The 13,630-nt window shown below is 46.4% G+C and overlaps 1 protein-coding gene across 1 annotated transcript; it reads left to right on the top strand.

The window, feature by feature from the left end:
- The first annotated feature begins 787 nt into the window (after positions 1-787).
- Positions 788-13,215, top strand: MYCBP (MYC binding protein). Its single transcript, XM_075909056.1, has 5 exons — positions 788-1,023; positions 1,121-1,193; positions 4,576-4,624; positions 6,219-6,348; positions 13,121-13,215. The coding sequence occupies exons 1-5, from the start codon at positions 1,009-1,011 to the stop codon at positions 13,163-13,165; spliced, it is 312 nt and encodes a 103-aa protein (XP_075765171.1). The 5' UTR covers positions 788-1,008; the 3' UTR covers positions 13,166-13,215.
- Positions 13,216-13,630: the final 415 nt, after the last annotated feature.

Here is a 13,630-nt window from a genome sequence, read left to right as displayed (position 1 = left end):
GCCGGGGGGCGGGGTCAGAGGGAAGGCGGGAGAGGCACCGGGAGGGAGGGAGGAAAGAAAGAGGGGCCAGGCGGGGGGCGGGGCCAGAGGGAAGCCGGGCTGAGCGACCAAGCGTGGGGCGGAGCTGCGGGAAGGTAGAAAGAGGGACCGGGCTGAGAGGCTGGGCGGGGCCAGAGGGAAGGCGGGAGGAGGGACCAGGCTGAGAGGCTGGGCGGGGCCAGAGGGAAGGCGGGAGGAGGGGCAGGCTGAGCGGCCAGGCAGGGGGCGGAGCTGCGGGAAGGCGGGAGGAGGGGCCGGGCTGAGCGGCCAGGCAGGGGGCGGAGCTGCGGGAAGGCGGGAGGAGGGACCAGGCTGAGAGGCTGGGCGCGGCCAGAGGGAAGGCGGGAGGAGGGGCCGGGCTGAGCGGCCAGGCAGGGGGCGGAGCTGAGGGAAGGCGGGAGGAGGGGCCGGGCTGAGCGGCCAGGCAGGGGGCGGAGCTGAGGGAAGGCGGGAGGAGGGGCCGGGCTGAGCGGCCAGGCAGGGGGCGGAGCTGCGGGAAGGCGGGAGGAGGGACCAGACTGAGAGGCTGGGCGGAGCTGAGGGAAGGCGGGAGGAGGGGCCGGGCTGAGCAGCCGGGCAGGGGGCGGAGCTGCGGGAAGGCGGGAGGAGGGACCAGGCTGAGAGGCTGGGCGGAGCTGAGGGAAGGCGGGAGGAGGGGCCGGGCTGAGCGGCCAGGCAGGGGGCGGAGCTGAGGGAAGGCGGGAGGAGGGGCCGGGCTGAGCGGCCAGGCGGTGGGCGGGGCTGAGGGAAGGCGAGAGGAGGGGCCGGGTCGAGCGGCCAAACGGGCGGCAGACACAGCTGGCGGAGAGGGCCAAGGCCGCGGAACAGAAGCTGGGGGCGGGGCGGGGCCGCGTGCTAGCGTCACCCGTCTCCCTAGGAACAGATGGGACGCGGCGTGCCTTCCCCGCCCCCATAAAACCCCCGGGGCGCATGCGCGCTTAGCGCAGCGGCGGCGGCGTCTCGGCCGGGATGGCGCACTTTAAGGTGCGGGGCAGCGGCTGCTCTCCGGGCTCCGCGGGAGCCGGGGGCGGGGTGTCCCCGCTGGCTGCTCTCCGCTAACGCTGTCCCCTCCTTTCCGCAGGCCGCGGACTCCAAGCGGGAGCAGTTCCGCCGCTACCTGGAGAAGTCCGGCGTGCTGGACACGCTCACCAAAGGTAACGGGCCCGCGCCGCCTTCTCAGGGGCCTCGCGCTCCCTCCCCCCCCCCCGTCCGCTCCCCCGGGCCCCTTCTCTGCCCCGCCCCCTATAGCCGTGGTCTCGCCCCGCTTCCACAGCTCTGACCCGCCGCCACGCCCTTAGGGGGCCCCTAGACTCGCGAGGGGGGGGGGGGGTCATCGGGTCCAACCCCCCCGGGGAGTTGGGGCTCAAGTGACTCGCTCAGCAGAAGCAGGGATCCGATTCGGTTCTTCCGGGAGATCCTGCACCCTGAGACTTACTCCCTTCTTCTGCCTGACTTGCTGCACACGGTTGGGCCGCTGCAACGGGGTGGGGAGCCTGTCGCCTGTCTGGGTTCTGTGGGTGGCCCACGAGACCTCTTGTCGTTGTGCTTGTGTGGCGTTCCCCTGGCTTCCATCTGTGGAGTAGTCCTCCTACTATTACTGAAGCACCATGCACCTCCAGCAAAGGTACCTGGAGTGAGGTGCCTGCTGATTGCACGCAACACTGACTGAGCGAGCCCTGCTCTCCCTATGCATCCAGGCAAAGCGCTGATGTCGTTCAGTTGGCGCACCCCACGAATTCTTGGTACAAGCACAGTTAGCAAACTGTTAGTTACCACTACCCTATCCCAGGAGACCATCTTGCAGCTTATGACAATCTTGAGCATCCCTCCATCTCAGTGGACCACAAGTCAGCCCACTCACTAGGTTGCCCATCGCTACCCTATATCAAAGGAGGCAGGGTTCTTGTACAGAACAGCTCATTCACTACAAAGTTCTGTTTGATTCCCCAACGAGGCAGAAGTCCTGTTTATTCCTCTAATGTATGTATAGCGTTCAGTCATATCAGTTTTGTGTTGCCTGGATGTAGCAGGGCAGAGTTGAGAGCACAGAAGAGTTTCTTTGCTCTTGATTCCTGTGCTCAGCACTGCTTGTGGCACCCAGCAATTAAGAGGAGAAATTGCAAGGAAAGTCCTGGTCAGTCTTCAACTCAGAGATGGAGCAGGCTTAGAGCACATTGAATTTGGAAAAATTTAGCCAACAAAGCATAACTCCTTCTCCTGAGCAATTTCTTGAATCTCTATAATTTGGGCAGGGTTGTAGTAGGGATTGCAAAAGGCATACCTCTTAACAGCAAGGCCATCCGTACTGCTAAGTGCAGAGGCAATATAGCTTCTTAATCAAATAGGTGTAAGAATTTTTAGCATGGGCAAAACAAAATTTTTGCCTTAATTTCGTTCTTGGAAACAGCTAAACTGTTGGGTACAACTTTCAAAAAAACTTCAACATGAGGCATGGGCATGTATATAAAATTTCAGTCCAAATGGGCAAACTGGAAAATGAACTACAAGCAGGGTCTTAATGGATGTTATTAAGCAACCTTACCTATCAGCTCTGGCTATAAACTGTTGTGGAAGTACCCAAATCCCCATATATGGATTGGGATGACATTGGGCTAAATATTAAACATAGAAAATCTTAAAATTTCTTCACAGGTATAGCTTACAATCTAAGGAAGTCAAAATATACAAAGAATTAGAGGCAATTAAATATTTCTCTGTATTTTCAGTCTTGTAATTATATGAATATTCACTTCCTCAGCCTATAAATTACACACAAGCCATATTCATTTTGGCTTCATCTAAATCCAGAAATCGAAGAATGAATTAATCCACTGGAGAACATAACATAATGCTGGCTCAAGTTCACTTGAGGATAGGGATGTAAAATCACATTTGGTTAACTGGTTGAATGGAGCAAGTGGAGGGGGAGGAGGGAAGCAGCTATAGTCTCCACCAAAAGTCATACCCCTACATGAGGATTCAGTCCACAAAGCAGTAAAAAAATAAATATTTCAAAGTTTGTGCCACATGGCTGTCTTTGGTTCAAAATACAAGTTGAGTATCATATTCAATGTAATACCGAGTGCACCTGGAGATGAGCACAACGTGATGAAGCCAAATGTTGGACTGTAAGTGCAAGCTACGATCCTGAGACGCTATTTAGGATTCTTGCTTCAACTCTAGAAGCAAAGCAGCAGGTTGTGGAATTTGTTTCCACCTCCAACTCCTCCCTCCTCCTCAGTGTAAAGGTGGCCTGGTGATGGAGAAGAATACTGAGTTTCCAAACTCATTAAAGGAGACCCTGGCTTTGGTTTAGGGATGTTAAATATTGGTTAATTGAATAGTTGAGTAACTTCACGAATTCTTATTTATTAGTCAACTATTCTATAGTTCATAGAGGTGATGCTAGCAGCTAGTGCAATCCGACTTGACTCCCAAGGAGTGCTGCTGCTGCCTCTGTGGGGTGCCAGGCAGGAACTGGTCTGTGGGGGGGAGCCAGTTTAAAAATCATCTCCCCTTGTGGATCGGCTGCCCATCACCCTGTGCTGCTGTCTCTGAGATCTTGGACCCAGCGCAAGCCGGAACTGATCTTGGCTGCCTGTCTGCGTACAAATACACTTTAAATGCAGAGCCACAGCAGTTGGTAGGGCCTGGACATGTTGCAAGCCAGGACTGAGCCGGGCTGCTGGCCAGCCTGCTAAAAAATATACTGGCAAGGGGGTGAGGAGGAAAAGGTGTGTAGTCTATAGCATTAACCTATAAGCTTCTGATTATTGGTTGACTACACTATTACATCCCTACTTCGTCTATGCTAGAGAGGTCTAGGGAAGAGGTCTCCTATTGGCTTAATTACTCCAGCCCTTGCAAGCAGTGGTAGCTATATCTGCAAAAGCTCTTCTGCTCATATAACTTCCATTTTTGAAGTGGTTATGTTGTTCATGCGGGTGGCTATTTTACTCCGCTGAGCAACATAACTTATGTTGTTGGGTTTTTAAGCTATAGTGTAGCCATAGCCTTAAATTACCTTCATTATAAGACAAGTCACAGATGTGATTGTGGGCAGCTACTTCAGTGGGTAGAGAATGTGTGTCCGGGAACTCTTACTAAAAAAATTAGATCAGTTTTTAGAACATAACTGCTTGAAAGCACTGTTCTTGTAATGTTTGTTTTCAGAAATTAGTGCAGATACTTAGCTTTATGGTTCATTAAAGAATTGTTGGAAAAAAGCTTATTCAGAATAATTCCAGTTATATAACTGCAATCAAGCTTATGTGGATGCACATGCATCTTAATAGTACTCTGCATGATCATTACTAATAGTACTCTGCATGATCATTAATATTTGTTCATTGTCCTAATTTTTGACTGTAATACAAGCTAGCTTTGTTTTAATGTTTATTCTAAAGGTGATGTTTCACGAATCTGAAAGCAATCCTTTTTACATCTCAAATTACCTTTGACTATTGGCACGTGCTTCATAAATTGAACTGTTTAGAAAGTTTCTGCTTTCATCTGTTGGATGTTTTTTATTTACAGTGTTGGTAGCCCTTTATGAAGAGCCAGAGAAACCAAATAGTGCACTGGAGTATCCTTTTTCTTCCTGTGAATTGATGAGGCAAAAGATGGAAGCCTAGTCCAAGAAGGATACTAGTTTGTCTCCAAATTATAAGTAAACAAAATATTTTCATTTTCTTATTAAATACTAGTAGACTTATCTGGTGTTGCCTGGATCCTTTAGGGCAGGGGCTGGTGATGGGGAGGGGGGAAGGGGGAGTGCATGGGGCAGGGAGGTGTAAGAGTGAGGTTTGGGGGAATCAAGAGGGGCTTAGGGAAGGGATTCCATCTGGCAGTGGCATTTTTCTGATTCCCTTCCTCCCCTATCCCCATTGGTGCTGTGGCCAAAGGGAGGAGGTGGTTAGGGCAAGGAGGATACTTACCCATGCTGGCTGCTCCCTTGGTGGTACAGCTGCCCCCAATGGATATGCTTCTGGATAACTCTTCCTCTGCAAGCTTGCTGCCCCTAGTGGCCACTCTGTATTGCATTCTTCCCGTAGCATATTATGGAAAACTGTCCTTTCCTGAGACTGCCAGTTTTCTTGGCACAGCCACACCCTGACCTTGCTTTAAGTTAGGAGAAGAGGAGGCTACATACCAAGTTTGGTGGCCCTAGCTAATAACATCATTTATGAGGAGTCCTTGAACAAATGGGCTTGCAGACAGAGATTATATATAATATAAAAACAGTAAAAGCTTTAGGGAATTAGCACTCAGTCAGCCAAATAAAATAGAGAACTGGAAATTTAACTCTTGCATGATGAAGTACTTACTACCAACAGCCTGATGCTTTTGGCTCATCTAACCTGGTGGTATTTGTTTTTGGCAGTGGCTGATGCTTAATAGAAGACTTGTATCTGTATTAAGCATTTTTATAGGTGGTTTTGCATAGGAATTCCTGTGGTTCAATGCATAGTTTGGAACACTGTATTTTACCTAACGACTAGAGTGTAGTGCTGACAACTCTAGTTTGTCTTAATCCTGCTAGGCTTTGACTTCTTGCCTCAGTGAATTGAGGGCTTACTACACAACTATAGAAATGTAGCCATGTTAGTCTGGGGTAGCTGAAGCAAAATGCAGGACAATGTAGCACTTTAAAGACTAACAAGATGGTTTATTAGATGATGAGCTTTCGTGGGCCAGACCCACTTCCTCAGATCAAATAGTGGAAGAAAACAGTCACAACCATATATACCAAAGGATACAATTAAAAAAAATGAACACATTGTCCTTTTCATGTGTTCATTTTTTTAATTGTATCCTTTGGTATATATGGTTGTGACTATTTTCTTCCACTATTTGATCTGAGGAAGTGGGTCTGGCCCACGAAAGCTCATCACCTAATAAATCATCTTGTTAGTCTTTAAAGTGCTACATTGTCCTGCATTTTGCTTCAGCTACCCCAGACTAACACGGCTACATTTCTATCCTTTTCTAAAGTATTTGGAGACTTTGCAGGCTGAAATGCACTAAATAAATGTACTTGCATTTTATTGCTAAATTATAATTAACATGACACAACAGTATTGGGTAAATTACCTTAATGCTGCAAAACTGTCGGTATTGTAGCCTGAATTTGACTAAATTACCATTTCATAGCCTAGAAACACTTAACTTTTTACTAGCTTTCTGAAGCATCATATAGGAGCTGCTGCTCCAGAAAATCCAGAAATAGAGGCCCTTCGTCTGGAAGTGGCAGAGATGAAAGAAAAATATGAAGCAGTGCTGGAAGAAAACAAAAAACTAAAATCTAAGGTAAGTATATTAAGTCTCCATTGCAATACAGTCTTAAAATATAAAGAAAGAAATACAGTGGTATTAGTACCTCTAGCAATAGTCACTATTAGTCAGTGATAATGTAGTGTCACTTGATGAAAATCTCAGAATATAAGGGGAAACCTGATTGGCTCTTGGTGGCAGTAACTCAAAACACTTCATGTTTTAATATGAGTAAATGCTCACCTTTTTCTTATCTCTCTTTAAAAGTGATGGGGAACAAGTACCAGACTCAAGTAAAATCTGAGTGGAAATTGTATAATTAAATTCTAGGGATGTTGATGTGTAGACATGGTAACCAATAAGCCTGGTCTTATCAGTTAATCCTGTTGACTATGTGCATTCCCCCTCCTCCTCTTGCTGCCTCTGATACAGAGGTGAGCACGGGATGCTGGTGCCTGTGGGGAGCCAGCTCCCCAGTAGAACCAGATTTGCCTGCTGCCCCCACCTCTGCATTGCTGCCTTGGACCCGCTTGCACATGGGTGCCCCACCTCCTGCGCTGCTGCTTCTGTCAGAGGCAGCAGTGTGGGGAGGGGGAAGCTGCTCCGTGGCAGCAGCCCATGTCTGCAGGGAATGTGGGGGAGCTCTCTGTAGACAGCTGCTGCTGCCTCTGTATCAGGTCAGCAGGCAGAACGGGTCTGCATGGGGAGCTGGTTTTTTTTAAAGTCACCCTGCGCTGCTGCCTCTGATAGATGGCAGGACACTCGCTGGGAGTGCAGTGGCCGTCTTCTCCCGTGGCCCCCCCCGCCCCTCCCCGGGGACTATCAGATAGTCTTGTGACCAATAATATTTGATGTGATTACATGAATATTCAGTTACATGCTATCTAACATTCCTATTAACTTATTAAAATATGATGTAAAATAACCTAGATCTTCCCAAATGGATTATATTTTAAAGAAGCCAACTGAAAAAGCTTTTTATAGAATATAAATTCAAGGGGAAAGACCTATTCATCAATGGGATCAACTGATCACAGGATCTGACTCACTGGAGACACTTGTGAATATTAGCTTTCACTCTAGTTTAAAATGCCTGTAGCTTATATTCAGGTAAGTACACCCAAAACAGACTCTGCCTTGCAGACTGTCTGAAAATAACTGGTGCTGTTTATAGCACCTCAGCTATCTCAGTAAGGTATTTGTTCTTAAACTATTTGAGAGGTTTTTTTTTTCAAATCACTTATACAATTACTATATTTACGTGGATCCAAAGCTGCACATACAAATTGCCTTTAGTTTGTGGCTAACAATTAGGAATGTTAAAATTAATCAACTAATTGAATAGTTGATAGAATTTCCATTGACTAGTTGATAAGAGCTCTTCTGCTTTGAAATGTAGCAAGAGCCTGCCCGGCTGTTGCTACATTTCAAAGGTGGAAGTGCTCCAGCATTCCGCCTTTTAAATGTACAAGATCTCCAGCAGGGGCTCTCGTGAATTTCAAAGATTGGAATCTCCGCTGGCCGTGGGCTCCAGCAGCCTTTCAAATCGGCAGCGCCCGCCTGGAGCCTGAAGTCAGCATGGGTTTAGCGGGGAACTCTCTGCTGGCCCCAGGCTCCACCAGGCATTTCAGTCTTTGAAATCCACAAGAGCCTCTGCTGGGGTTCTTGTACATTTCAAAGATTGAAATGCTGCTGCTGCACCCCTGCCCCCTTCCATGGAGCTGGGGGGGACGGGGACGGGGACTGTCTTTTAAAGTGGCTCCCCCCCATTGTCTTCCCCTCGCTGTCTTTGTGATCTTGACTGCTGGGGGGGGGAGGGGAGCAACTAGTTACTTAAATCCCTACTAACAATGCTGGTTCTAAAGATGTGCCCATATTTTCTGCTCACAGTGATGCTGTTTGCAATATTGTTTTTTACTTAACATGACTAGTTACTACTTACTATTTTTGTCTTCCACAACTTTTGATCATGCAAATTTCTCTGTCTGGATTATGGGACTACCTGCAAGGAGACCCAGCTCTTGTGATCTTGGTCAATTAATATTTCAATTAAATGTGCTGTCAGACATAATGTCTATACTGGGTCATATGTCACCCAGTATCCTGTCTGACAGCAGCTAATTGCAGATGCCTCAAAGGAAACAAACAGAACAGACCAATTATCAAATGATTCATACCCTGTCGTACAGTCCCAGCATCTGGTGGTCAGGCTTAGGGACATCCAGGGCGTGGAGCTGTATCTCTAACAATCATGGGTAATAACCACAGATTGACCTATCCACCATCAACTTTTTAGGTTCAAACAAGAATTCAGTTACTTTTTAGCCTTCTCAACAATTTACACAAATTGACTTGGGTTTTATATGAACAAGTACCTCCTTTGGTTTATTTTAAATCTGCCTATTAACTTCATCAGGTGACCCTTGGTTCTTGTGTTATGTGAAGGGTAAATAATACTTCCTCCGCACTGTTCATGATTTTACAGACTTCTATCATATATCCCCACTTAGGTGTCTTTTTCAAGCTGAATAGTCCCAGGCTTTTTAATCTTGTATGAAATCTGTCCCATATCTGTAACCATTTTTGTTGCTTTTTCTATATTTTCTTTGAGATGGGGCAATCAGAACCGCAACAATATGCAAGGTGTGAGTGTAGCATGTGTGCTAGGTCCAGGGCGTCCCATGAGCATAGGCAGACTCAGTGGTCGCCTGGCGTGCTCGATGTCATGGCCATTGATGGCCGTGCAGGCGGGGGAACTTATCATGTGTTCCGCCTGGGGCGCTAGCTGCCACAGCTGGCCTCAGGCTGCTCCTGACTAGGTCAAACTCCCCCCACTGAGCCTGTTTTTCTTGCCCTCTTAAGCCCCCAGTTCCCTGTTTTACTGAGTCAGACACATTAGCCTTCTGCAGCACAGACACAGGGTCCAGGACATGCTGCCAAAGCTGCAGACCTTAACTAAAAACAGCAGCTCTCAGGTACATGGCCTCTCTGGGAACTGAACCATAGATAAATGTCTTGTGTTGTATGGAGCTCTGTACAGTATAAGCTGATGAAACTTTCTCAGTGTAAAGAGATGGATGCACAGACTCCCCTCCTGGTAATAATTTACACTGAGTTTAATAAACATGATTTTATGAAGTATAAAAAGTAATATTTAAATGGTCATAAGCAGGGCTTGCCGAACCATGGCGAGCCCTGCTCACCAGCTGTGCTGTCTGGCGATCTGTGCAGATCGCCCGAACCCGGCTCTTCCGGGTTAGTCTACTCACCACGGGCGAGTAGATTGTATTATTTGTCGAGCCCTGGTCATAAGGACAGGGGCGACCCGTGGATGTAGGCAACCTCGGCAGTTGATGACGTCACGCCATTGAGGGCTATGGAGGCAGGGGCGCTGATCGTGCATTCTGCCTACGGCGCCAGTTGGCAGCAGCTCTTCTCGAGCCGCTCCTGCATAAGAGTACACAGAACAATGATGGTTGGTTACTAAGCAAAAACAGAAACCAGAACACTCAATCTAAGCTTAATATACTCAAGAAACTAGTTGTATGTAACACTTTGCTCTCCAAGTTGTTCTAATAAACTTTCACAACCTGGAAAGCCTTCAAGTCTGGGCCCAATCTTTCCTCCAATCTTAGTTGTCCTTAGCAGTCATCTTGGATAGGGTAGTCAGGGAGAACTGACAACCATGTTTACCTCACTCCCTATCCTTAAATAGGTTTTGCACAAGGTAGGGATCCTTTTGTCAGTCTTAACCTTTCCTCTGTCCAACTTTCCCTGGCCCTCAGCATGACTACATGAGTAACACATGAAGTATAAACCTGTCTCAACTGCTGCTTTACTGTGCTGCAACTTTCTCACTTAGGGCTGTGAAAAACCACCCCCTTGAGCACATCAAGTTACAATGCTGTAAAGAGCCAGTGTAAACAGGCTCCCATGCTTGGGGCTATGCCTGTTGTTTAGGTGGTTTACATAATGTGCTGGGAAAGCTTTCTCCCAGGGCTGCTGCTGTGGCTGTATTCTTACTTTAAAGTGCTACTTTGGTAGCCTTTTAGGGTACATCTACATAGCCGGGATAAAGTCTAATTAAGCTACCCAGCTTCAGCTATGTCAATTGTGCAGCTGAAGTTGAAATAGCTTAATTCAACTTCTGGTGCTGTCTCTACAGCAGGAACTAGAAGGAAGAACACTCTTCCTTCGACTTCCCTTACTCAGATTCCCGGTTACCCTCATTTCACAAGGAGTAAGAAGTCCTTCAGCTTGACATGATTTTGGAATAAAGACCTGAAGTATAAACACGCATTTGTAACGTTGTTCTGAAATAACACTACTGTGTAGACGTACTCTTAACACTTAAGTGTAGATTTAGCCTAACTTCAAATACAGGAATGATACAGGCGTACAAATGAAACATGGGAATACTCATTCATAGATGGTAACCTTCCTGACATTAACTGGAATACGTGAGAGATGTCATACTTGTAAGGATATTCATGTAAAGAATATGGAATGCCCTATCACGCCATGAATTTATATAGTGATTATCAGGGCTTGAGAAACTATAGAATCTACTCGCCTGTGGCAAGTAGATTTCAACTGCGCGCCCTGTTTATTGGCGGCACATGCATGCGCAATGAGGCTCTTGCGCATGCACAGTGTGGGACTGGCGAGCAGCTTTTGCCGCCATTTGTCAAGCCCTGGTGATTATGGTGTTTTAGCTTTTTTTTTAACTGCCGCTGGACTTAGTGATAGTTTGAGATGCAGCCACAATGACTTGAGTGGTGGCGGCAGCAGCAGCAAATTTAAATCTCATGGTTTTGTATGTATAATAGGGATTGTTTTCCTGTATGTATTACTTTATTACCAATGACTTTCATCTGTCACTTTATTGTGAAAGCCCTTGGTAACTCTTCAGTCACTAGTCAAATTTTGCTGCCTTTTTTACACCTGTTTTTTTCCCCAGTCCTTGTTAACTCTGTTCTCAGTACTGATCAGTGCGAGAAAGGGAGAAGGAAGGGACAGCTACTTATCTCACTCTATTCTGAAAACTGGTAGCTTGGCTATACCCTTTATTTTAACCAGTTGCTGATCCATTAGAGGACTTTTCCTCTTGTCCCATGGCTGTTTAGTTTGCTTAAGAGCCTTTGGTCAGGGGCCTTGTCAAAGGCTTTCTGAAAGTTCAGGTACACTGTATCTGCTTAATCACCCTTGTATCCATTTGTACAGCACAAAGGCTAATTTTTTGACTCGAACATTCTGCTTAGTCAAGCTGTCATGCTTATCTAAGTGGTCCTGGCTTGGCTTAAAATAGAAATGCTTCTTTGAATGGGGGAAAAAGATGGGTTTTGTGGGGAGCATGGATGTATTAATTGCATCATGTGGGATTTTTTTTTTTGGTCAGTTGGCTTAAAATGAGAGTAATCTGACTTGAGCAGAAGGGGGGACTTTCCTAAGAAAGTGATCTGAGGTCTGATGAAACTCATTTGGTAGTAAGGGCTGAACTATATCTTAATGTGTGGGACAATTACAAAGGTTTGGGCCATATGCCACAACTCTGAAAAGGTGGGAGAGTTTGCCCTTGGGCAGTAATCAAGTTTGCTGGGAGATACCAGAGATAATGGAGAGTACCATTAGGACCACCAGTTATTCTGCTCTAATTTACTTCTCTCTCCTTTCTGTCTGAATTTTTTCTCATTAACTTTCTCTTCTCCTTTTCTCCTTTCCTCCTCCTCCTCCTTTCATCTCTTGTTTATGTACTTCACCTCTTCTTTTCTTGTTTCATCTATCTTGTCCTGTGCACCTATTCCCTTAGGTCTATAGTGGGCAATAATTTTAGATGGGAGGCCACTTCGGAAATTTTTGAAGTGGTTCCAGGCTGTCCCGGAAGGGGCAGGGCTTTGGACAGAAGAGGTGGGGCCAGAACACTTGTGTGCTTCCTTGATTGGCCTAGGGGTGGGGGAGCATGTGAAGTCTTTGCCCCTGCCCACCTCTAGAGAGAACCACCAGCTGTTCTGAACAGCTCCTTGCCCTGGTCTCTTGCTCCCTGTCCTGGTGCTTAGTCAACCCTGGTGGTTGGCTCTAAGCACAGCATACCCTTGGTAGGGGAGGAGACTTCATGGGGTCTCCGTCCCCAGGCCCTGATTGGCCTGGGGGTAGGGAAGTAGCAGGGTGTTGGCAGGCCGGATCAACCCCACAGAGGCCCTTTTGCCCACCCCTGCCATAGGCCTTTGTTATGGATATAAACAAGTAGCCGAGTACATGATTAACGGATAAGCCTAGGCTTACTGGTTAATTTTTTTCAGCTACTTGCATTTCCCCCCCCTTGCTGTCTCTGTATCAGATATACCTTGGAATATAAGAGACCTTGTAATTGTCTTATGAATAGCCAATCCCCATTCTAGTGATGGCAGACAATTTTATTCCAGTATATTTCAGGACAGCGTGCAAGAATGTAGAACACTTATTCTGTCCAGTACTTGCTCAAGAATAGCTAGTATTTGGTAATCACAATGTAACACTGGTCTGAAGTAAGAAATCTGTCCATGGAAAACCTGTCAAATATTTAAGTCTTGTGTGCTTGCAACCTCCTGGCTTCATAAGTCACTTTAGAAAATCCTGCCTTGCACCCCACCCCCATTTTAAACAAGTTTACTGGGCATCTGTAGCATTTGAAAATAAGTCAACCTAAATATGTAGTAGCAAATTAGATTTTTCCAGAATAAAGCTTGCTCTAAAATTCTCCGCTATTGAGGTAAACCCTGAAGACAGTTAACATTCTGTTGCTAACAGTCCATCCTTTTTAATTCCACAGCTATCTCAGTATGAACCACCTCCAGAGGAGAAGCGGGGTGAATAGGAATGTTTTCATCTTCTGGTTACTTAACTGAATAAAGGGCTTCATTGGAAGTTCACTGTCTTGACTCATTCTGGATATAAATCTCAATATTTCAGGCAATATTTCGGTAATCATTTTACAACTACATGAATTGTTTACAGAGGTTGTAGAATCTCACTGGAAATAAACACTTCTCAGTGATTGTCTAGATAATACTTAATCTTGCCATGAATGCAAGGGGCTAGAATAGATGACTTTCACGGTCCCATCCAGCCATACAATTCTATGAAAAAAGGCCTTACAATTCTTAAGGTAATCTGCAGACATTTTTCTGGAGAGTTCTAAAACTTCTGATGCTTTATAAACTTTTTCAGGGATTAATGTGTGATTTGAGTGTTAGGGATGTTAATGACTAGTCAACTATCCAATTAGTATAAGCTTACTGGGTAGCCAACTGGAATATCAACTACTCGCTTCCCCACCCAT

The sequence above is a fragment of the Pelodiscus sinensis genome, chromosome 26 (assembly GCF_052426305.1).
Source record: "Pelodiscus sinensis isolate ZL-2025 chromosome 26, ASM5242630v1, whole genome shotgun sequence".
NCBI lineage: Eukaryota > Metazoa > Chordata > Testudines > Trionychidae > Pelodiscus > Pelodiscus sinensis.
This window is presented reverse-complemented; position numbering and strand designations above follow the sequence as displayed.

Bases quoted from the DNA above. Each gene is read 5' to 3' on its own strand.
- MYCBP (XM_075909056.1), top strand. The intron at 1,194-4,575 runs GTAACGGGCCCG...TTTTATTTACAG, and splicing joins GCTGGACACGCTCACCAAAG to TGTTGGTAGCCCTTTATGAA. The intron at 4,625-6,218 runs GTATCCTTTTTC...ACTTTTTACTAG, and splicing joins AAACCAAATAGTGCACTGGA to CTTTCTGAAGCATCATATAG.